General features: G+C 43.0%; 1 protein-coding gene across 3 annotated transcripts; it reads left to right on the top strand.

Annotated features, from left to right (window-relative positions):
* Nucleotides 1-791: 791 nt before the first annotated feature.
* On the top strand, nucleotides 792-21,059 carry CSRP2 (cysteine and glycine rich protein 2). Of its 3 annotated transcripts, XM_054664519.2 has the most exons (7): nucleotides 805-893; nucleotides 13,542-13,654; nucleotides 16,447-16,615; nucleotides 16,832-16,981; nucleotides 19,359-19,488; nucleotides 20,132-20,225; nucleotides 20,746-21,057. In XM_054664519.2, the coding sequence occupies exons 2-7, from the start codon at nucleotides 13,543-13,545 to the stop codon at nucleotides 20,820-20,822; spliced, it is 732 nt and encodes a 243-aa protein (XP_054520494.1). In that variant the 5' UTR covers nucleotides 805-893; nucleotide 13,542; the 3' UTR covers nucleotides 20,823-21,057. The 3 variants fall into 3 exon arrangements, with proteins under 3 accessions (XP_003313876.1, XP_054520494.1, XP_509232.3); XM_003313828.6 differs by lacking the exon at nucleotides 16,832-16,981 and having other exon boundaries at nucleotides 792-868; nucleotides 20,746-21,059; XM_509232.9 differs by lacking the exon at nucleotides 16,832-16,981 and having other exon boundaries at nucleotides 20,746-21,059.
* The last annotated feature ends 3,173 nt before the right edge of the window (nucleotides 21,060-24,232 follow it).

Genomic DNA, 24,232 nt, shown 5'->3' with positions numbered 1-24,232 from the left:
AATCATCCTGTAGCTTAGGCATTAGGTCCCTTCGGATGTCACGGTATCCTTGTGCTTTTCTGACATCAACACATAGAAATGCAGGGCCCTGTGGCGCCCGGGGTTTCTGCCTGGGTTTAGGTTTCTTCCCCCTCAGCATCGCGTGCTGTGCCCTGGTGGAGGGGAAGAGCGAAACACTTTGGGAATGGGGCGTTTTCGTAACGTCATTTATTTAGTCTAGATGAATTTTGCTCTTTAAGAATAAGAAGTTGTGGATTCCCAGAAGCTGGAAATCGGAAGAGAGAATATGCGTTAACTAGGGAAGTTAATCACGTTGAGTTTACTGACAAGGACCAGGCAAGGGGGAGGTGGCGGAAAGCCCCGTTTGGCTGACTTTCTACTGCTGGAGCCTCCCGGCCCGTGACTGTCTCCGCGAAGAGGGGGATCGGCGCTCGCGGTGGACAGGTCCGACGCCCGGCGGCGGGGGCCACTTTCCAGCGGGACCGTCCCGCCGCCGGGCCTCCTTGGAGGGGAAGGAAGTCCCTCTCCAAGTCCCAGTGGCTTTTGGAACTGCCGGGTCCCTTTGGGAGGGAGCGGTCCCGGGACGTGGGAAGATGCCGGGCGGGCGGGAAGCTGCAGGAAGAGGCGGGCCTCCTGCCTTTTGTCTCCTGGTGGCTAGCCCGGAGCGGGGCCGAGGGCAGCCCGCCCGCTACACGCCCCAGCCCGGCAAGCGGCTCCGGGAATCCGGCGGGCGGGGCTGGGAGGAGGGCGGGGCGGACACAGGCCGCGCCCACCGAGCGCTCTTTAAAAGGCACCGGCGCGCGCTTCGCCTGGGATCTCGGACTCCCTGGACCCTCCCTCCAGCCCAGCCTCGCTAGCTCCGCCTGCGGTACGTGCTCCCGCCTCCGACTCAAGTGAGTAGGGGCGGTGGGGCGGTTCCGCGGCGCCGCCAACCCCGGGGCGGGAGTTGCAGGGGGTTTCCACCGCCTCCCGGGGTCGTGCTGCCGCCCGGCCGGCGCGTCCCGGTCTCCTCCGACATCCCCATCCCGGTCCGCATTTGTGCCCCTGCCAGCCTTCTCATCCCTGCGCCCCAGATTTTCTCTCTCTTATCCCCCAAACACACCTGCCCTTGTCCCCGAGGCCGCCCAGACCATGCCCTGGGATCCCAGGCCCGCGGGGCAGGTAAATAATCTTACATGACCTTTAATTTCTCCATACTGGTTTCTCTGGGAGAGAGGCGGGTCGTGAGTTTCGCGTTTCTGCTAATCCGCCTCTTAGCAGCCGTCGTTCCCCTCGTCCAGCGGCAGGCTCTCTCTGGGGTGGGGGTCGGAGTCTCAGGGCCCCCTCTGCCCGGAGTGTGGTGAGCACCGAGGGCTACCTTACTGGGTTCTGTCCCCTAGGGGTGGAATGGGGCTTCTACATCCCCCCGAGCCCAGGGTACTGCTCCCGCCGCCGTACCGGGCTCCTGGCATCCCCATTGTTTGGTGGTGTCTGCCCACCAAGCACCGAACCCCTCTATGTTGAAGGAACAGCAGGGAATGTCAATCACTTACTCCTAGCTTTTTCCAGAACTTTCTACGATTCAGGTACAAAGAAGAATGCAAGAATGCTTGGTTGTGAAATTATGCGACAGGTCCTGAGAATCACATTCTGGGTTCTCCAGAGCCAGATTCAGGAGCTCCACATAGGCACCCCCTGGGGGCGGGGGGCAGGCTTTCTAAACCGGCGGATCCCTTTCCCCCTTCTAAGCCAGGACATTTGTTAAACGATTTTTACTTAAATGGCTACCCAAAATGTTTAACCTGTTTTATTTGCAGTCTGCAAACCAAGCACATTTTCCCTTTATAAATGCTTTTCGGTACAGAATTTTTTTTTGGAGGGGGGGGCGGGGGCAGTTAGTAATTTTTTAACCCGGGCAGCGAAAATCGTCGTATTTAGTTCTTGACTTTTCCAATTAACCTGTTTTAAAACTCTCCTCATAAAATGCCAAGAATTCAAATAGGACAGCCACAAAGTTGGCTGTACTTTGACTCACGTTTTTCAAGAAAGAATTGGGTGATAGATTTTGAAAAGGAGAATCTAACATAGTTTCAGAACTGCATGCCAAGCTACAAAGAATGTTGTGAAGTACTAAGTGGTCTCCCCCAGTACTCCTGGGGTCATCGCTCTCGTCCATTGTCACTGATACTTTGTCAGTATTTCTCTGGGTCCTTTCTCCTCTGCATTGTAGTTTTCTTTGCTCTTTTGGTTCTGTGTTACCTTTGAAACCAGACCTGCATCACACGAGTCTTTGAAACTCACAGTGCTTGCTTGGGTACCTTGGACAATTGACTGAAAGAAGGAGCGAATAAGGTTGTGATTATAGGGAACAAAAATATAATTTGACTCACACAATAGGTATTTGTTTGCAGATTTGATCTAAAGTTCGTATCATAAATTTTTAATGCATTTCTCCGAATGTATTTAACAAATATTGATTGATACTGGTATAGGCTAAGTACTGTGCTGAAAGCAGTACTTGCTGGAGGCCTGTCCTGATGAAATTGCAAAATCACTTGGATTTGGGGGAGATTGAATTTTATCCTAAAACAGCAAGAATGTTGGTATAGAGTAGAGGACAGCAATAAATGAGGAGTTTTAGAAGCCTGAGTCCAGAGGCAACTCTGACACTAAATTGCTATAGTGATCTGGGTCTCTAGGTTTTCTTCTTTGTCAAAAGTGAGGTGAATCAAATGAACCCCAAAAGGGAGCCCCCTATGGGAGAGGAGGCATGGCTGAAAGGGGGAGGAACGAAGCTAGGCAGGACCAAATTCACACCTCAACTCCAGTACCCATTGGTTTGATGCCCTTGGGCAAATTAACTTTACTCTTTGGCCTCAATACTTCCTCATGTAAAATGGGTGTAGTGGCACATGCCTTGCAAGGTTGTCATAAGGCCTGTTGATACTTGTACAAAGCCCAGCCCAGCCTGGGAATAGTTCCTTGTAATTAGACAAAGTTGTGCACTTGGTTGAATATATGTGGGAAAAGGCTATCAGTGAAAGTCTGTTTCAGGAGAGAGCTGGCTCACACCTGAATAGCGTTTCCTAGACCTTGCCTGGAGGCCAGCTTTCTTCTCTGTGCAGATGTTCATAGGTTTCCTCAAGGCACCTTACCCTGACTGCCAGCATGCCATCCCTTGGGTTCTGTTGGGTGGGGATCCCCAGACATCTCTGGATCTTTGATTACCTAGGTGGAGTTTCTGACTTTTTATATCATGGCACTCCTGTGAGGCCTCCAGACCCCTTCTCAAAATGACGTAACATAAAGTATGTGGTACCAAGTTCCCCAACCCCCAGAATTAAAAGGAATTGTGGCCTTTGGGTTAAGAATCCTGAATTAAGGGAATATTTCTCAGTCTGGATAGTGGAGAAGCTGGGCACAATTTCTTTTTTTTATATTTTTTCCTCCTCAAATTCATTTTTACCACAGGCACAATTTCTGATTGTTAAAAATTTTATTGTTGTAAGTCACAGAGGAAGAACTAATAGAAGTACATGGTGAATGATCTGGAAAGGATATCAGGTTCCTTGCTTTTTTGTTTACAATCTCATTGTGCCAACAATACTATTAATTGTCTTCGACTAATAAGAACAGACACCATGTAATACATTAGGGCCAAATTACTTCCCAGTTCACTATAGGAAAGAGGGCTTCATGGTGGTTTCACAGTACTTCCAAAAGAAAATAAGCAGAGAGAATTGAATCCTCATCCAGCACACAGCAGTGCAGGAACTACTCAGCTTAAGAAGAACCTATGCCATAGCCATGGAGGTCGGTACTACATCTGTATTGCTACCAGGGGTTTAGTTTAGCAAAACATCAGTGAAATAATTTTGAATTGGAATTTTATTGGTATTCATTTTTAAGTTGAATTGATAATTTTATTTTGGTTTCACAGTTATGAGTCATTTAATAGCTCTATGCCTCAGTTTCCCCACTCATAAAATGAGAATAGTGGTAGTGCTTACTTTAGTTGTTATGAGGATTAAATGAGGTAATATAAACATAAGTAAAGCATATATTAAGCTTTATAGAAGTATTTGTAATTATTATTACCTGTCATGTGGCAGACACTATTCTAGGTGTTTTGCATATATTGTTTAATCTAAAAACTGCCTTATTGTATAAATAAGCATTGTCCCCATTTTTAAAATGAGAAAACTAGCAGATCAAATGAACAACCTGTGATCATTTGGCAAATAAACAAGAGTCTCAGCATATATATCTAGGTCTGATTCCATGAAAAAATCATGCAAATATTAAATTGTTTGAATAATTAAATAACTTGTAGTTTTGCACAGATTGTGGATTGCTATGGCAGATGCCGGGGATCAGGGTTACTGAGCTTATAGCATAGTTGCATTTTAATTACAATATGGGATTTGGCAGATAGTGATTCAAATCTGTGTCGAATTTTGCTGCACTCTAAGTTGAAGAGATGAGTGGTAGCAGAATACAGAAGCAGTAAGAATGGTGAGGCTGAGGTACACACAGGAGTGTTCACTAGATTAGAAGAGAGTTTTCCTTCAGTGGGGTTAGATTTAGGTTAGCAGAGAGGGGTGATAAAAAGCTTTTTGGTTGAAAGTAGCAGTTTGGGTGTGAGAGTGGTGCACAGAGACCACTTACTGACCGCTAGTTGGATGGAGAGGAAGGTGTGTAATTTGTGTGTGTAATTTGGTAACTCAAGGATTGAGAATTCTCAGGTCATTTGAATAGTCTCAACCCTTAATGTTCTGTGCCTGTCAGATATGGGAGTTTTGAGGAAAGCTTGTGGTTCTGGAATCAAAACATGAGCCTGATTTGTTTCTTTGGAGATCTGTGACCTCAGCAAGTCACCCAACTCATCAGTCCCCATCCTTTTTGGCACCAGGGACCAGTTTTGTGGAAGACACTTTTTTCATGGATGGTGGGTGGATGGTTTTGGCATGAAATTTTGGGATGAAACTGTTCCATCTCAGATCATCAGGCATTAGATTCTCATAACGAGTGGGCACCTAGATCCCTCACCTACACAATTCACAATAGCGTTCCCGCTCCTATGAGAATCTAATGCCTCTGCCGATCTGACAGGAAGCAGAGCTCAGGTGGTAATGCTCGCTTACCCTCCACTCACCTCCTGCTGTGCAGCCTGGTTCCTAGCAGGCCACAGACCAGTAGCAAGTAGCCTGAACACAAAACACAGCCATCGGTCTGTGGCCTGAGGGTTGGAACCCTTGACCTAACTGACTGAACTTGGTATATTCAGGCCCCGAGTGCTCCTAAAGGAAAAGGAAGTCCGCCCATTTGTGGAGTACAGGCTCTTTGCCAGGTACTGTACAAACTTTATCTCATTAAATCTTTACAACCACCTATAAGATAGTTCTCATCCATTTCCAAGTTACCTCTGAGGAAGTTAAGGCTCAGAGGTTAAGGAAATTTGGCCAAGATCACATAGCTGATAACTAGCTTTGACAACCAGCTTGTGTCTATCTGATTCTAAGCTCTGCACTGTTTCTTTTATATCTGGCATGTCTAAAAGGTGGCATGTGTACTGCGGTTTCCATGGCAAAAATAATTAATCACAGTTCTCTTGATTGTAGAACCTGGACTGAATTTCAGAATCTTTCTCAACGTAGTTCCAGGAATCCACTATCAGTGGATCTGCAAGATGAAACTGTTTTGTCATGCCTGTGAAAGTAAACGGTGCAGACCTTCAAAAGCCCTTTTTGCATGCCTCTGTGTCATTTATTATATTGCTATTGTTTGTCCACATGTTGTTACCACCTCAGTAGAACTCTGTGCAAAACGGGCCTTTCCTTATGACCCATTTATCCTCAGCCCCTAACCCAGTACCTGGCTTATGAAATATTGTTGAATTAATACATTTATATGAGAGCTTCATAAACAGTAAAGCATTATACAGTGCTTATAAGCTGCCTCTACCCTAGAAAAATTACTTGAGATACAGAAATGAAGTTAGCTGGATAGAACGGAGGTAAGGCAGTTGCCTTGATGGGGAGGGTTTGGGGGATAAGGAAGGAATAGATATGTGAGATGGTAGGGCAAGATGAGTATTGATAACAAAGGTTAGAACATTGCTAAATATTGATACTATCATTTGAGTCCCTACTATGCAAGCGTTACCTCATCTATAACTCTATAAAGATGGTACTGTTCTTAACTCTCTAAAAAAGGTACTGTTGCCCTAAGTTTACGGATGAGAGAAATGACACTTCGTGGACTCCAAACGCGTGTTCTTACTTTGCCCTTATGCTGAACTGACTTAAAGGCCAGGTTGAGGATTTGGCTTCAGTAGGAGGAGCCAAATGGAGTATGGAGCTGATCACTAAGACATGAAGAGTTCATCCTTGGTTCAGTGGTATTCACTTCCGTAAGAGAAGTAGACTAAGTAGGTAGTTGGGGTAACAGAAGAAAAAATTTGTAGAACAGGCATCAACTGAAAGCTTAATTTCCAATTAACTACAGCTGTCAAATCCTGGCCTTGCTAAAAAGTCATCGTAACGGGACAGTGGTACTAACTTACATTCTTTAACAAGCGACTCCCCCTGGATGTGGCTCAAGATGAGTCTGTATTTTATAATAAATTCTCCTTTAGGGGAAATTGGATTATAGTCAGGTTCTAGTGTAATAACAAGGCCCTACATGTAGTAATAAAATGTCAAAGCTTCTGGAGGCATTTAGAATCTGGGTAAATATAGAATATAGACTAATTCAATCCAAACTTTTAGTTTCAGGGCAGATAACTTAAACTTTAAATGGTAACATATAGATTTGAATTTCATAGATTCAAGTCATTGTGATTCTAAAGTAAGACAGTAAATGCGGCACTAATGGTATGAGAATGGCCCAGGTAGTCAGCTCTTGATTATGATACGGCTCTGATGAGTGCAGGAACACAAGGGTTCTTGATCCTGCCGCTGGTTTAGATAAAACAACACGGACACACGTGGAGTGGTTTTAAGGAGCGGAGAGTTTAATGAGCAAGAAGGAAGGGAGAAGACAGAAGGAAGAAGCTCCCCGGTACAGAGACAGAGGGAGGGGGGCTCCAAAGCCCAAAGAGGAGGTCCCACCTGCAATGGATACCAGCCTGGTATATATGCAAAGACTGGAGGAGGCGATGTCTGATTTACATAGGACTTAGGGGATTGGTTTGACCAGGCATGTCATTCACGTAGCCCCAAAAAAAGCTGGCCCTCACACCCTAGCTTTTTAGTATGCAAATGCAGGGCGCCATGATGTTCTACACACGTGGGGATATGTGGAGGCTGCCCTGTCACCAGGCACAGGTGGGGCATTTGCATGGCCCACATGGCCTGCATTTGCATATCAAAGGTTGCTGGCCTAGCTCTAAGAGCCAGGGCTTTACAAGAAACTTTTCCAGAGATGCTTTAAAAAATGAAAACTTCCCAAGGACCCCTTTTCCTCTCTATCTGCCTAAAATAATTTCTTAATAACTCCTACCACAGTTATCTAGAGAGTGAGCTAACTGTACCATAAGACGACTCAGACTTAGACTATATCAGTTTTTCTGCATGGGTGAGTCTTATGAATTTTGGTGGCATCTTAGGCTAAGAAGAGGCAGCAAGGAGAAATTGCACATAGGTGTTCAGATATAAATCACGTTGTAACATGTAATACAGTGGATAAATCCTAGTGCTGGAACTCTTTCAGACACTGAAAAACAAGGAACAAGACTATGAAACAGAATTTGCCCTATTTTATCACATGTAAAGTGGGATTTTATTTTTGCTTTTACCATTCTGTAAATTAATGCCTAGGATTTGGGAAAGGCATGCAGCCCAGATTGCTTAGTGCAAATCCAGTTTGCTGTGATTAATGGCAGCTGTAGTGGAGTAGTGCGGCCAAAGGCTTGTAAGAAAAATGAAGACTTGCTTTTTTTTTTTTTTTTTAAATGCACAGCAATGCCAAGAGTGACAGAAATGGAAGATCATCATACTTCTTCCAGCCAAATTCAGGAAATGTCCATTAGAGGTTCAGCCTAAAAGTGCAAATTTGAACTTCGTTTCTTTCTTTTTTTTTTTTTTTTGAGTCGGAGTCTTGCTGTTTCACCCAGGCGGGACTGCAGTGGCGCTCTCGGCTCACTGCAAGCTCCGCCTCCTGGGTTCACGCCATTCTCCTGCCTCAGCCTCCCGAGTAGCTGGGACTACAGGCACCCGCCACTGCGCCCGGCTAATTTTTTGTATTTTTAGTAGAGACGGGGTTTCACCGTGTTAGCCAGGATGGTCTTGATCTCCTGACCTCGTGATCTGCCCGCCTTGGCCTCCCAAAGTGCTGGGATTACAGGCGTGAGCCACCGCGCCCGGCTTGAACTTCGTTTCTTAGACAGTCACCACCATATGTGGAACTGTTGCTTTACTTTGGAGTGCATTTTAATGTCCCCAAAAAAGAAGGTTTATAGTGACCAATCAGCTCAGTTTTTTCCTTACCTTCTTTGTTGCTCTGCAGCTATGTTCTAGGTGTTGGTTGGTGGGTTTTCCTACTAGAGTACTGATAGCAGGCTGGATAGAGTGAGATGTCCCCTCTGTCTTCAAGCTGACAGCTACTGGATTCCTGCCAAGGCATTTGCTTACTTTATCTTGCCTTCACAATATTTCTGTGGGTAGAGAGAGCTACCTATCCCCATTTTTAGCTTCAGAAAATGAAGCCCAAGGTTGCGCAGCTATTATAACGGTGGAGTTAATCCAGGTGTGTTTAAACCAGTCAATCAACTTACTCTCCTTCCTTCCATTATGAAATATTTCAGACATACAAAGTAGAGAACAATATAAGGAATATTCAACTATCACCATCCACTTTTTTTTTTTTTTTTTTTTGGAGACAGGGTCATCTTGCTCTGTTGCCCAGGCTGGAGTGCAGTGGTGCGATCATAGCTCACTGTAGCCTTGACATTCCCAGCACAAGCAATCCTCCCACTTCAGCCTCCCAAGTAGCTGGGACCAGAGGTGTGTGCCACCATGCCTGGCTAATTTCTTTTTAAATTTGTTTTAAATATAGGTAATATAGCGTCTCCCTAAATTACAAATTCCAAAGTGTTGGGATTACAGGCATGAGCTACCACACCTGGCTCCCTAACCATCTTAAAAAAAAAAAAAAATGTAAATCCAACTGAAGCTTTCTGACAATGTTCTTTTGTTACATCATTTCCCTCTATCACAGAAAAGGTTATTCAGAAATCCTTAGGAAAGCCCTTAAACTGGATAGAACTGCAATATTTTGATATATGCAAATACTCTGATAGATGGTGTGGAGAATACAGAGATATGGTCCCCACCATCAAGGGACCAGAAACTTATTGCACAGTAAGTTGAATGTTGTGGAACTTTGATAGGTATTTCCTGAAAAGCTGACACATTTACGTTTGGCTGGTGCAGTTAACTTAGAATAAGTAAGTTTAAAGAAACCCTGAATTACATAAAGAAAGGGAAGATATTCCTTCTTTCTTAAAAATCCAGGCTGTTCTTCAATGGTATGGAAGAGAATAACAAGGTTATTAGTTGGGTTTTCCTTTTAATGTATTTTTAAGTGTTATTCAAAGACAGCCTAGTCTAGCCTCAGTCGTGATAGCAATCTGGCTCCTTACTGGTGATTGCTCCAAAGTAAATATGTGTGAAAATGAAAAATACCAAGTTGGTATTAACAGTTCACTTTCTAATATGAGAAATGTTTCAATGATAGAAATGCCTCGACAACAACAAAGTATTTCAAGAACCAGTTGATACTTGGGATCCAATATAAGTAATTGTAGTGTCATTACCTGGAGGCCTGGATTTGGCCTTTGGTTCTGCAGGAATCATGAGGGAACTTCCAGCAGATGTCTGTTGCATCCATGAGCATTCAGAATACAGGTAACTTTGGAGGCAAGGGGCAAGGTCAGTTTCTCTAACTGTGCTACAAACACGGGTCAGTGCAGGCTGTTGGAGCCAAGGCTTTATGTCTTAGGTTTTACCGCCAGGCTTATGTTTCACTCTGGATTTAAACAATGGAGTGCCTGTCTCCAGGGAGGAGAATAAAAGATTTATGCAGCTACAAAAGGAAAGCTTGTAAACATGTCCTATTGTCGCAAGATACTGATCCTATATGGATGCCTTCACGGTAAGCCTGGTAACATTTGTGGACCCTTGGGATGACTTTGTTCCTGTCTGGTTAAGAGAAGTTGGCTTTTTGCAAATTCAGACTTACATTTTAGTGATAACAAGCCATACCAGTCAGGGGCGTGTGTGTGTGTGTGTGTGTGTGTGTGTGTGTTGTTTGTTTTAAGGAACAGGAGCTCCAATTCCAAATGACTTAAGAAGGGAATTTATTGGCTCATAACTGAGGCATGCAGGATAAGATAAGGCACAGTTGATTGGCCGTGACTGAGTCACATGCCCAGCCTTGGAGTTGGGGGTTGCTATGGTTTGAGTGTTTTTGTCCCCTCTGAGAATCATGTTAAAACTTAATTCCCAATGCAACAACGTTGGGAGTTGGGCCTAATGGGAGATGTTTAGGTCATGAGGGATCCACTCTCTTGAATGGATTAGTACCACCATAAAAAGGCCTGGTGGGAGCGGGTTCACCCTCCTCTGCTCTTCTGCCATGTAAGGTACAGTGTTCCTGGCCTCCAGAGGATGCTGCATTGGAGGCACCATTTTGCAGCAGAGATGGGGCCCTTAGCAGACACTAAACCTGCCATACCTTGATCTTGGACTTCCCAGCCTTCAAATATTTATATTCTCAGTCTGTTCTTTATAAATTACCTAGTCTCTGGTATACTGTTATAGCAACACGCAACAGACTAAGATAGGGGTAGAGTCAGTACCATCTAAAACCAGTGCTTTTCTTTTTTTTTTTTTTTTTCTTTTGAGGCGGAGTCTCGCTCTGTCGCCCAGGCTGGAGTGCAGTGGCACAATCTCGGCTCACTGCAAGCTCCGCCTCCCGGGTTCACGCTATTCTCCTGCCTCAGCCTCCTGAGTAGCTGGGACTACAGGCCCCCACCACCGCGCCCGGCTAATTTTTTGTATTTTTAGTAGAGACGGGGTTTCACCGTGGTCTCGATCTCCTGACCTCATGATCTGCCTGCCTCGGCCTCCCAAAGTGCTGGGATCACAGGCTTGAGCCACCGCGCCTGGCCAAACCAGTGCTTTTCAAATCATCTATGGTAAATGTATTAGTCTGTTGTCACGCTGCTAATAAAGACATACCTGAGACTGGGTAATTTATAAAGGAAAGAGGTTTAATTGACTCACAGTTCCACATGATTGGGGAGACCTCACAATTATGGCAGAAGGTGAATGAGAAGCAAAGTCACATCTCACATGGCAGCAGGCAAGAGAGCGCGTGCAGGGGAACTCCCCTTTATAAAACCATCAGATCTTGTGAGACTTGTTCACTATCATGAGACCAGCACGCGAAAGACCCGCCCCAGGATTCAGTTACCTCCCACCCTGTCCGTCCCACAACACATGGGAATTATGGGAGCTACAATTCAAGATGAGATTTGGGTGGGGACACAGCCAAACCATATCAGTAAAGGACTGTTATTTTTAATTTCCAAGTACAGACTGATGACTCTGTTCAACAAGATGAGTTCACTGATCTTCTCTTAGTTTTTGTGGCGTAAAAGTTTCTAAATGCTTACCTGAAGTTTGTCCCAAATTGGTAACAAGAATAGTGGCCCATCCATCACCAGGAGACCACATTTTAATAAGCACTTCTCTAAACCACATGGTCTAAGAAAGAGATGGCTGCTTTCCCGGAAGACAGTCTAGGGAAGGTACCACCAGAAGAGAGGCAAGAGAATACTGAGTGCTGGAAAGTTCCCCACCGCAATGATCAACTCCATTAATCTTTCTTTTGGAGAGGCCTCATCTTTGTGTTCAGGAAATTGTCAGGTTCTGGATCACCTTAATGGGGTAGGATGAGAATTTCCCACATCCCTTTTGATTTTAAGGATTGGAGACTCTTTAATCTTTTCTACTTAGTAGCACTCTGTTTCCCTTCTCTTTCTAGCCAGGTTTGGGTTAGTAAGAGGCCTTGGCCTTATTAGCCACCTATTTCCTAGAGAGGCAAGCAGTCTATCTAAGGAGACCTAACAGGCAAGGGCTGCAAATGCCACTCTACAGAAGGAAGCTCAAAAAAGATGATGGGGAAAGGGGAATCAATCGCTTGTGTTTTTAGATACCACTCAGGGCAGGGCAGACATAACATGTCTTCTTAGCAGAACAACTTTCTATACTGGTTAAGGCATCTGAGGAAGCTGGCCATTCAGAACCAGGCTTTTTTCTTTTCGTCAGAGTCTCGCTCTGTCGCCCAGGCTGGAGTGCAGTGGTACAATCTTTGCAGTGCAACCTCCGCTTCCTGGTTCAAGCAATTCTCCTGCCTCAGCCTCCCAAGTAGCTGGGATTGCAGGCATCTGCCACCACACCCGGCTAATCTTTTTTTTTTTTTTTAAATTTAGCAGAGACGGGGTTTCGCTGTGTTGGTCAGGCTGGTCTCAAACTCCTGACCTCAGGTGATCCACCCACCTCAGCCTCCGAAAGTGCTGGGATTACAGGCCTGAGCCACCATGCCCAGCCAGAACCAGGCATTTTAAAGTGGTCGAGGCAGACTAATTTGTTGAGAAGGGAGATGAGAAAATGTTGGCCCTACGTGACAGCGAGACACCCTAGGATCTGTACTTCCAGCTTGCCCTTTACAGCAGGCCATACTATTCAGAGGCTATTCCTGCATGCTCAGCAAACAGTTCAACTGGTAGGAAGGGAACTTGTAGCAGATTCTGTATGGCCTGACTGACTTGTCAAAGAGGAAAACCCAACTGCTGGCTGCACTAGTGGGCCTTGGGGTTAGTGAAGCATAGAAACTTAAGCCGGAGCCATCTGGATGGGCGTTTGTTGTGGTTACAGCAAAAGTTCCGTGCATGCAGTTGTACGAGTCACAGACACAACTATTTATGCTACAATCGTGTAATTTCAGCAAACAAATATAAAACTTGTTCTTGCAGGGCAACACACTTTGTTCCCTAGAAAGCGTGTCATAGCTTATATATGTTAAATGTTAAGAATTTAGTGTTGTTACAATGAATTAAACATGTAATGAAAACCTCCACCCAAGGGTAAGATCTTCAGCTGGGTTAAAAAAAATATGTTTATTAAAAATGGGCATATTAGGGAGGGGGACAAGGCTTGCCTTTCCCCTCCCCACGCTTCTTTCTTAACTCCTGTGGATTCTAATGGCATAGCTTGTTTTGTGCCTGGTGACCTGTACTGTTGTATTGAATGCAGGTCCTTTGTCTGGCAGGAAAAAAAAAAAATCTTGTGCACGACAAGCCAGTTTCCTAATGAAAGAGTTGTGATTTGGAAGAGGAGATGAGGTTATTTTGGAGGAACGCAGGCCTTTGAAAGATGTGGTTAGAGAGGTTCATAAAGAAACGAAAATCTGCAGCTGTCCCTGGGCTTAAATAGCCCTCTAGGGAGCCGTACGACCAGCACAGGGACATTCTAATGAATCCTTTATTCCTTCAGAATGCCTGTCTGGGGAGGTGGAAACAAGTGTGGGGCCTGTGGGAGGACCGTGTACCACGCAGAAGAGGTGCAGTGTGATGGCAGGAGCTTCCACCGCTGCTGCTTTCTCTGCAGTAAGTAGCTCTCCGTGCTCCACCTTTGACGGAATTTGTATGTACAGAGCTTCAGTATGCCTATTTAAGGAAAAATTGTGGTTTTGCCAACAAAGATCATTTTGAAAGCACGAATGGTTTTTACCTGTCTTCTTAGATGTTGTAAATGCCAAGCCTAGCAGCGAAGACAGGAGGGGTGGCCCAAGACACCCAGTCTCCCTTTGCATCCCCATAGCTTTTGGCCTCCATTTTGGCCTTTATTTTGTTAACACATCTGCCTCCCCCACCTCACTGAGTGCTGGGTGTCACTTATGTGGTCTGGCACCTAGCACAGTTTCTGGCACATTACAAGGGCTTAGCTCCCATTTTTGAGTAAATGATTGCTCCTCATCCACCCCAGCTTTCTCTTTCTCAGGTTCCCTTTAATGACAACAAAGTCTTCGGTTTTAAAACTGTAGAGTAGCAACTTAAAGCACTTCATTAATCATCTTCTGATTTAATGACAGAATTTTCTTTAATGAATGATTATGTCAGGTAAACCCACCCATACGGGCAGATGTTTGCCTTATCAATAGTATTGTACAGGGAAAATTCCTACAGAAAACCATAGGTTAAAAATTGGTTACACTGAGAAATAATCTTCAGGAAAAGACTTCTTTCTCAAATTTGAATTGTCCTTTTCCCTCATTGGAGCCAGCATTCAAGGTATCTGGACCTCTTTAATAGCATAACTGCTTTGCAGACAACCAGAAGCAGACAACAGAAAGTTGCAGTTACAAAAAAATAAAAATACTACATAGGAATGTTCACTATGTATGCCTTCCTCAGAAGACTTGGTTTAACCATTGCTTTTAGAAGTTACTTTTTTAAAAAAGGAATCTGTTTTTCAAAAGGCTTGTAACCAAGAAAGTATGGAAACAGAATGCAAATACTTTAGAAATTGCTCTCAGTTTCATCTGTCTAGGTTAAGCCACAATGTCTACACCATAGTAACACATGCGTGTATGCTGTTGACATTTGTTTTACTAAATGTCAAGTTCTTTACTGGTCATTTCTACCAATCCTTTCTAATATCTGTCTCTGCTGACTAAAGCCTTTTAAGGAAATAATTTAGAGTAGTTTGCAGACCTATGAGAATTTTACTGCAGAGAACAGCATGAGGACTGGGGAAGAAAGGGGTGGTTATATAGTAACACTTTCATATACCTACACTTGTTTTGGTTCATACAGGTTTTTCAAAACAGTATTTACATTTATTCTGTCTGTTAAGGGTAGTTGTCCTTCAGCAGTGCATGGTGTTAGGTTAACTATGGTTTAAGATATAGTTATCTTTAGGCACATGTATTTCAGCACTTGAGCCTCAATAGTTAGATTCCAGAGTAGATGCCATTTCATTCTACCATAGAAGACTTCAGTTTAAGATAATAGACTAAATTTTAAACCAGCCAGCTAGTCCTGCTTCCCTCCCCTCCTCTTTGCTGTCCTTCCTTTTGTCCTCCTTCCTTTTTATTCAACCCCCCCCTTTTATTTTTCTTACTTTTAATTTTTATGGGTACGTAGTAGGTATATATATTTATGGGGTACATGAGATGTTTTGCTACAGGCATACAATGTATGTTAATCACATCATCTTAAATGGGGTATCCATTACCTCAAGCATTTATTATTTTTTTGTTACCAACATTCCAGTTAATACTGTCTTATTTTTAAATGTACAATGATTGTTGACAGTAATCATCCTGTTGTGCTATCAAATACTAGATCTTATTCATTCTAACTATATTTTTACACCCATTAACTCTCCTCACTTCCTTCCCGACACCCTACCCTTCCGAGCTTCTGGTAACCATCATTCTACTCTGAATCATCATACAATTGTCTTTTAAATAAGGGGAAGAAATTCTGATCTTTGATTTCCAGCTGCCAGATTGTGCTACCAGTGAGTTTCCTCACAATTTACTTTTTTCTCAAGCTTAATTGAAGTTTTAGAAAATGAAATAATGTCTGGATGAAACTCGATGACATTTGGCAGTTTTATGAAGTGGGACACGTGGAAATGTCCTGTGGCAAGAGATCCATCAAGAAAGAATGCATTCTCCTTTGGGACAGAAGGGAAAACAAATGCAGACTTTAAAGCACTTGACGATTTTCAGACTCATCACTGCTGGAGAAGCTGCTGGGGAGAGGAAAGTGTGATACTTCCCAGTCTAGACTAGTGATGAAAACTAGAATTCAGGATTTAAAACTATTATTATCCCAGGAGGTGCTTTTGGGGGAGGAAAGTCTACAGAGGCAAGTCCCCGAAGGCACTGAGCTTCCCTTCTGTTCTGTGTTAGGTTGTGATTTAACAGTACTTGGTTAAGAGAAGGCGAAAAGATTAAGAGTGTTGAGGGTTGGGAGCAAGGTGGTGTTTTATTCCTTTTGTTTAAGTAATTTATAGCCACCTTTGAAACTTTTCTCCCTTAATATGATCTCCCAGAAAGGGAAATCATAGTAAGAGTTTGATCGGCACCATAGGAAAGGGAATAAAAAATAAATGAAACAAACTAAAAATAAAGCTTGAGGCTTCCGGATGTTATATTCTGATACATTTCTGAAGCAACTGTCATATCCATGGAGGAATGTAAATAATCCTCGAATGTAGTTGGCCAGTCCAGATGCTGTCTCATGGCTTTTGGGAAGCCACAGGATAAACCAGGAATGTGAGGGAGCCTCAGCCTTCACCATTTGTAGGCCATGTGTCTGTGCCACCATTGTTCTAAGGAAAAAGGCATCTTTGGAACATGTGTAAAGTCTAACTTTTCCCCCTGCAGTGGTTTGCAGGAAAAATTTAGATAGCACAACAGTGGCAATCCACGATGAAGAGATCTACTGCAAATCCTGCTACGGAAAGAAGTATGGGCCAAAAGGCTACGGTTATGGCCAGGGCGCTGGCACGCTTAACATGGACCGTGGCGAGAGGCTGGGCATCAAACCAGAGAGGTGAGTTGGGAGACTGTTGGTTACCTTCAGAAATGAGTTGCGACAGTTAGTGCCGCTTGCTGAACAGGAACCTGGCAGTCTCCAGATTTTTAGTTGAAACTAAGCAAATAAAATGGGACTCTGATTTTCTAATGTCAACTAGTTCAAAATATTGAGTTTTGGACCTAACAAAGTTCTTATTAATAATTCCAGTGATTTCTACTGCTGGCTTTATAGCATTCCAAGCTGTATCAAGGAGTCGTGTTCTCAAAAGCAAGTGATTTGTATTTACTTCCATTTCACAGCACCTTGGAGACCGGATGTCATGAAATTAAATGGTAGAGAAATGTGCTGTGTGAATCATGAGAGGTGTTTCTCATGTGCAATGTAAGCAGCCAATGAAAATTCCTAAGTCACTCCTTCTATGTAAACATTTTTCATCAAGAAATCACTTTTCTCTAACTTAAAATTTTTTACTTAAAAATGGAAATTACTTCTTGTTTTTGATTCTTTGAGAGAGTAGTGTTAAACTTTAAAGGCTTTGTTGCCAACGTATCAAGGTGCTAAATTTGTGAAAGTTCACTTAGTATTTCATATTCAGGTTAAATAACTTATTTGTTTAGAATTCCCCCCACACACTTTTTTTTTTCTTTTTTGTCACAGAATCTCACTCTGTCACCCAAGCTGGAGTGCACTGGCACAATCTCGGCTCACTGCAACCTCTGCCTCCCAGGTTCAAGTGATTCTCTTGTCTCAGCCTCCCGAGTAGCTGGGATTACAGGCGTGCACCACCACACCGGGCTAATTTTTGTATTTTTGGTAGAGGCGGGGTCTCACCATATTGGCCAGGCTGGTCCTGAACTCCTGGCCTCAAGTGATCTACTTATCTCGGCCTCCCAAAGTGCATGGAATAACAGGCATGAGCCACCGTGCCCAACCTGGAATTTCCTAACTCCTACTTTTAGCCCAGTGATTCCACTATTTGAACTTCACATTTTCACATCCATTTTATATTGAGAAGTCCAAAATTGGTGTAATAGTCCAACAAAATGGCCTTTGGACAAGACCATAAACCATGCCAGCCACCGTGCAGCATTAGCATATGTTAACTCGTGTAATCCTCACAACAGTCCTACAACATAGGGCTTCCTCTCTTTCTTCAGAACAGATGAAGACAAGAAAAATTAAGTAAAAACTTTGCCCAAAGTCACACTGTTAGTTAATTGTAGAGCCTGGAACTTAACCTAGTCTAACTCCAAACCTTATGACCTGAATGAAACGTGGTGCTTGGCTTGGCTAAAATAATAATTACCATGTATTGAGTCCCTGTTGTCTGTTGAACATTTATTTTCATTCTCTATAATCCTTAGAGTAACTCTGAGGTATACTTTGTCCGTTTATAGATGACGACACTAAGAGTCAGGTCACAAAAATAAGTGAGGGAGCCAGGATTTGAATCAATGTCCATTTGGTTCCAAAATCTGTTCTCTTCCTACTGCAGTATGTACTACATTGAGGCTCACCTCTGTGTTCTTTGAGCTTCTTCCACCCTCAGAGTTTCTGGGCCATGATGCCCAGCTTACCTTTTTATCTTTGTTAAAATTTATTTTACTTGTTCTGCTCTCCTTTTCCATCTTGTTACATCTATTTTTGTGTTTTAAAGGTTTTGTTGAAAACCTTTCAAAATCCATATCCCCTCACTCAACCTGCATCTCCCTCAATCCAAACCAGATTTATCCATGACCCCAAAAGTAAGTCAGTGACTATGGCCATAGTTTTAAAGCACAAAGACCAGTGAACCCTCCTTTTTTTTTAAAAAAAAAAATATATATAGACAGGGTCTTGCTATGTTGCCTAGGCTGGCCTCGAACTCCTGAGTTCAAGTTATCCTTCCACATTGGCCTCCCAAAGTGCTAGGAAGACATTGTTTTTCCAGTAGGAAAAATTAACAGTTGTGGAGTGCTATCATTTTATCTGCTCAGCTAATTTATAAGGTTCTAAGAGGGCTTAAAAAAAAAAAAGTCTTCTCAAAGCCCGAGAGTGTTCTGCACATACTAGGTACACCTTACTGAATGGAAACAGTTCCTACTGATAGCAAGAAATATGGTTTACTCAGTGATCTGTAAATAGTGACAAAAATACCACCCTTACCAGAGAAAAATGAAAGATAAACAGATTGCATAGTAATAATCAAAATTTATAAAATATTTTTCCATGAAGAAAGTTGGCTATTCACACTTTTCTTTATTCAAGATATACTGGGAGACTAAGTAATCTATAAAACATGCTTAAATTTCTTAGTTACAGACCAAAGTTAACTTACCTATTTGTGGAATGTTTAAACTACTTAATAGTGGTTTTTCCGACTCCTGTGAAGTAAAAAGCTAGGTATGATTCCAGTGATACTATTCTGGAGTAAAAATATATGCTCTGGTAAGTTTTTATAAACCATAACATAATTGCTTAGTGGGGAGGCCAACACTGAAGAGTAAATGAATTCTGTTTAGACTCAGAGGGACAGATCTTTACGTTTGGGTCCCTATCTGGTTTTTTGAAATAATAATGAGCCCATAGATAGGTTCAAGTAGTAACTCTGGCTGGCACCTGAGTCACTTCTTTATTCCCTCCCCTGTGCTGGCCTGCAAAGGCTTCCAGCTTTGAGGCAGTGTAGCGGTTAAGTCCCAGAGTTCCATTGTTCCTGCCTTGTGTACTTAAAAGGGCCCTGTGGAAACTCTTGCCTACTTTTTTTTCCTCTTTTCACAAGTGTTCAGCCTCACAGGCCTACAACAAATCCAAACACTTCTAAATTTGCTCAGAAATATGGAGGTGCTGAGAAGTGTTCCAGATGTGGGGATTCTGTATATGCTGCCGAGAAGATAATTGGAGCTGGAAAGGTAAAGTGCTATTTGGAATTAATAACAGCAAATGACTTCTCTCTGCTCCCTTTCTCCCCTAACCCTTCCACATTCCTTGCTTGGGTGATGTCTTACAAATCACTGTCTTATATGAAACTTTTCTTTAAATGCATTTCCATCAGAATCATTAACTTTTTTGAAGTGATTCCCTTATTTGACAAGTCACTTTTCTGTTTAAAAGAACTTGTTTTCATAGGGGGCGCTCCTGAAGGTTAAACTTTAAAAGGCCAGACTGTAAGGGAATCTCCAGGTTATTCAGTATAGTGAAAAAAGCAGGAATCCGAATCAGGACACCTGATGCGAATTCAGTGTGTGGATTTGGAAAAGTTACCAGCTAACTTCTTTGAGCTGCGCTGTTCTTGGCCAGAAAAAGGATGGTCTCTTTAAAGGAGCAGACTGGGCTTGTGGTTAGGACTGAGGCTGCTCTTAGGGAAACAGCCTTTCTGTGGGTGATCAAGAGTGCAGATACTGAGGACTGGTTTCAGCCTTCTCATTGGAGCTGAACCACAGAAGTCAGGAGCTTGCTTTGGGATGATCATCCTGAGCCACTTCTTGCCACACATCTAAATTGAACTGTAGGAAACAGGCCTCTCAAACATGCTGACACATTCATCTCTTCCAGCCCTGGCACAAAAACTGTTTCCGATGTGCAAAGTGTGGGAAGAGTCTTGAATCAACAACTCTGACTGAAAAAGAAGGTGAAATCTATTGTAAAGGTAAAATTCATTTCAGTTACTGCTGTCCATATGAATATTCCACACTGGTTCTTGTTTAATGAAATGTCACTGGCATTAAAAAAAAAAAAAAAGAAAAGTATGCCACTATTTTCTGAAAATAAAATATCCCAAGATGCTTATAGATGACAGAGAACCACAGTTAAGTTCCTGATCATTTAAAACTCCCCACCAGATAAAAACACCACAAATAGCCATCTTTTGCCTTCATGTCTTGAGCAAAGCGTAAGTATATGGAAGAAAACAGACAAATACATACCTTACCTGGCCTGACTCATGCTTGCAACTCAGCAGGACCACGCTCAACACTATAGGGCCAGAATGTGTGGACTTGTCTTTACAGCTTTAAGATATTTAGTACATGACACATTTAACATCTTAAATAAGTTGAGCTCTTTTACACAGCAGTTTAATTTATGGGGGTTTGTTGAGTGGGTCTTAAGCAGTGCTAGCAAAGCTTAATGGACTTGCACTAACTATCCTTCCTCCCTTTCCTTTGTAGGATGCTATGCAAAGAACTTTGGGCCCAAGGGATTTGGCTATGGCCAAGGAGCAGGGGCTCTTGTTCATGCCCAGTAAGATGTAAACCCTGAACTAAACATCACACACTGAGAATCTCTTCATAATCTAGGCACAGATAATCTTTAACACTAAACTACTGTGAAATTCTACCAGCATTAAGTACTGTATATTGTGCTGTACTTGGATAGGCTGGCTAACTCGTAGGAAGAGAGCACTGTATGGTATCCTTTTGCTTTATTCACCAGCATTTTGGGGGAACATTTCTTTTACATTTTAAATAAAACTTCAGCTTGACTTGGGTGTTCATTGTCTTTTAATTAATCTTTTGGAGGAGATGCTCTGATTTCAGTTAGTGGAAAATCATTTGGTTCCCTACCTTTGTTACCCCATTACCCAGTTGACTCACTAGGTTAATGTTTGCATTACAGCTGTTGAAAAGGATCTCTCTCTCAAGCAGGCAAGTGTGCCTTAAGAGTAAAGGTTGCAGGCCGGGCGCGGTAGCTTACGCCTGTAATCCCAGCACTTTGGGAGGCTGAGATGGGCAGATCACGAGGTCAGGAGATCGAGACCATCCTGGCTAACACGGTGAAACACCGTCTCTACTAAAAATACAAAAAAATTAGCCAGGCGTAGTGGCGGGCGTCTGTAGTCCCAGCTACTCGGGAGGCTGAGGCAGGAGAATGGCGTGAACCCGGGAGGTGGAGCTTGCAGTGAGCCGAGATCGTGCCACTGCACTCCAGCCTGGGCAACAGAGCGAGACTCCGTCTCAAAAAAAAAAAAAAAAAGGTTGCTAGGCAACAGGCATCACCATTTCAGCTCCTCAAAGCTGGTGTTCAGCAGTGCAGCATCTCCTCCTTTCCCTCCCCACCGTACTCTTAAGTTCTTTTGATTATACCTAAAATTCAGTACAAACACCTATGGGCAACTATAGAATCAGAGACTTAGTATGATTCTTTTTAAAGACTCTACACTGTGATCTAATAGATGGTGACCTACTAAGTCCTGGAAACTGGGGTGTTTCACACATTTTGATTCTGTATAAGTAGCAAAGAATGTTGCATTGTCTGGGCACATTCAGCTGGCTTAGGTAGAAGAGGAGCATTAGACTTTATAAGGTATGGTTTCATTATTCCCCCAGAAAGTTTAGTTCTTTACTAGAGATTCAATCCAACTCCCTCACCCCCAGGAGTAGGGTGTAATAGGTTTGTAATGTGTATTAGTAAAATTGAACCAGCCCGTGAACATATCTTAATCTTTTCCAAGGTTCATTTGAACATACTACACTGTGTGAGTCTCGCTCTCTTGCCCAGGTTGGAGTGCAATGGTGCGATCTCAGCTCACTGCAACCTCCACTTCCTGGGTTCCAGCGATTCTTGTGCTTCAGTCTCCTAAGCAGCAGGAACTACAGGCATGCTACTGCACCCAGCTAACTAACTTTTTTTTTTTTTTTTTTTTTAGTAGAGATGGGGTTTCACCATGTTGTCCAGGCTGGTCTTGAACTCTTGGCCTCAAGTGACTCAACCACCTCGGCCTCCCAAAGTGCTGGGATTACAGGCATGCGCTACCACGCCTGGCCAATACATTGCTTATTTTGAAAAAGCTAAAGGGGATATGGTATGTACGACATCAAAAAAAATAAGCAGAAACAAAGTGGGAGGAAGTTGGTGGAGGGTGTACTGGGTGCTTATTTCACATCATAGCCTTGAGCAACTTCAGGTGTTTTATGAGGCATACCAGTTCCATCATGGTGGGGCAGGAGAGGTAGTTAAGCAGTCTAGGAAATAATTGGCAATCAAAGAGGCTGAAGGAGAGGAGTTATGGAATAACTTCTGATTCTGTATGTGGTAGAACATGTCCACAAATTCTTTGACCTTCCCATCAAATGATAGTCTAATTCCCCTCTCTTTGAATAAAGGCCCACCTTAGTGACTCATTCTTAGTATTTATTTTGGATAAGGCTAGGTTAGAAAAGACAATACAGCTTTTGCCCACCTCTTCCTCTTAGGATGCTTACTCTTGGAATTCAGCCACCATGTTCTGAGGAAGCCCTGACTACATGAGGAAACCACATGTAGGCATTACAGCTAAGGCCTCAGCTGAGAGCTCATTCAACAGCCAGTATCAACCATCAGGCATGTGAGTGAGGCAGCCTTCAGATTATTCTAGTCTCTGGTCTTTCAGCCATCCCAGCTGATCCCAGGTGGAGCAAAGTGAGCTATTCCTGTTACGCCCTGACCAAATTGCAGATCTACGAACAAAAATATTTTAGACCACCAAAGTTTGGGGTAGTTTGTTAGCATTCCTACCATGTTTCCCAAACTCTACTGGAGTTGCTAGTAGATATTCAAGAGGAAAAACAATGTAAATGAAGTTTCCAGGTGACTGGTAATTTGAGATTTCTGTCTGGTAAAATAAAACAAGATATCCATTCATATTTTAAATCATTCTTGATTGAGAGCCATGGCAAAATAGCTACTCCAACACTGTGAGATTAGTTTCCAGTGGTTCCAGGAGTAGAAAAAGGAAATTGGCTTTGGGCCAGACTTGGGAGGAATCACTTGGTCATTTGGATGTAAGTCAGTAACCCCAAAGTAATCCGAATGCAGTATTAAAGTGCTGCATGTCACAAAACACATACTTTAAAAACTACCCCCCTTATATTGGTTTGGTATATTTAAGGAGGACTGCTGGCAACTCTAGTGCCAAAAAAGTCTTGTCAATCAAGTAAGTTTAGGGAGTGTTTGTTACAGAAATGAGACAGACCTGTATGCTGACACTGCACACTAGCAACTGAAGGCCTTGAGAGCCTATGGTTGAAGTCTTTTAATTTTGAGAGCCTTACACTGAATTAGTTGTCCATGGAACCATTAACATCTTGGGAAATGTTCTGAACCTGTGGTTTCCAAACAGTTTGATCTCAGGACCCCTTAATATTCTTAAATTATTGAGGACTCCAAAGAGCTTTTGCTTATGACAGTTGTCTCTATCAATATTATTTTGTATTAGAAATTAAACAAAATTTTTAAAATTTTAATTCAGACTTCCACTTACTTATAGCCAAAATGTAGTAACAGGGACCAGATTTATTGTCTTACTGTAAACAAGACAAATTACATGAAAAAATGTTCAAGACACTGCACATTATAGGCAACAAAGGCAATTTATGGGGGAAAAAATGAGATCAGTCTTAGCAACTACCAAAGCTTACTGCTTTGAGCTTCTAGGCTGTAGTACAAAGAAGAAGAACACAGGTAGAGCTAGAAGCCACCATAAGTTAAGACAGAGCTAAGAGTCCAGGGAGATCCAGGTGGCTAGAGTTTGCAGGACTGGAGAGGATTAGAGAGAGCAAACTTTAGGATTATACAGACCACCACCCCACCATGCACGTCTTCAGCTGAATTCTGATAGAACATGCATGTTAGGTGACTAAGGCCAGGGAAAGAGCCATCCAAAAGACGTGGAGCAAA

This window comes from Pan troglodytes, chromosome 10 (genome assembly GCF_028858775.2).
Source record: "Pan troglodytes isolate AG18354 chromosome 10, NHGRI_mPanTro3-v2.0_pri, whole genome shotgun sequence".
Taxonomy (NCBI): domain Eukaryota; kingdom Metazoa; phylum Chordata; class Mammalia; order Primates; family Hominidae; genus Pan; species Pan troglodytes.
The sequence above is the reverse complement of the archived record's forward strand: the minus strand, read 5'-3'. Positions and strand labels throughout refer to the sequence as shown.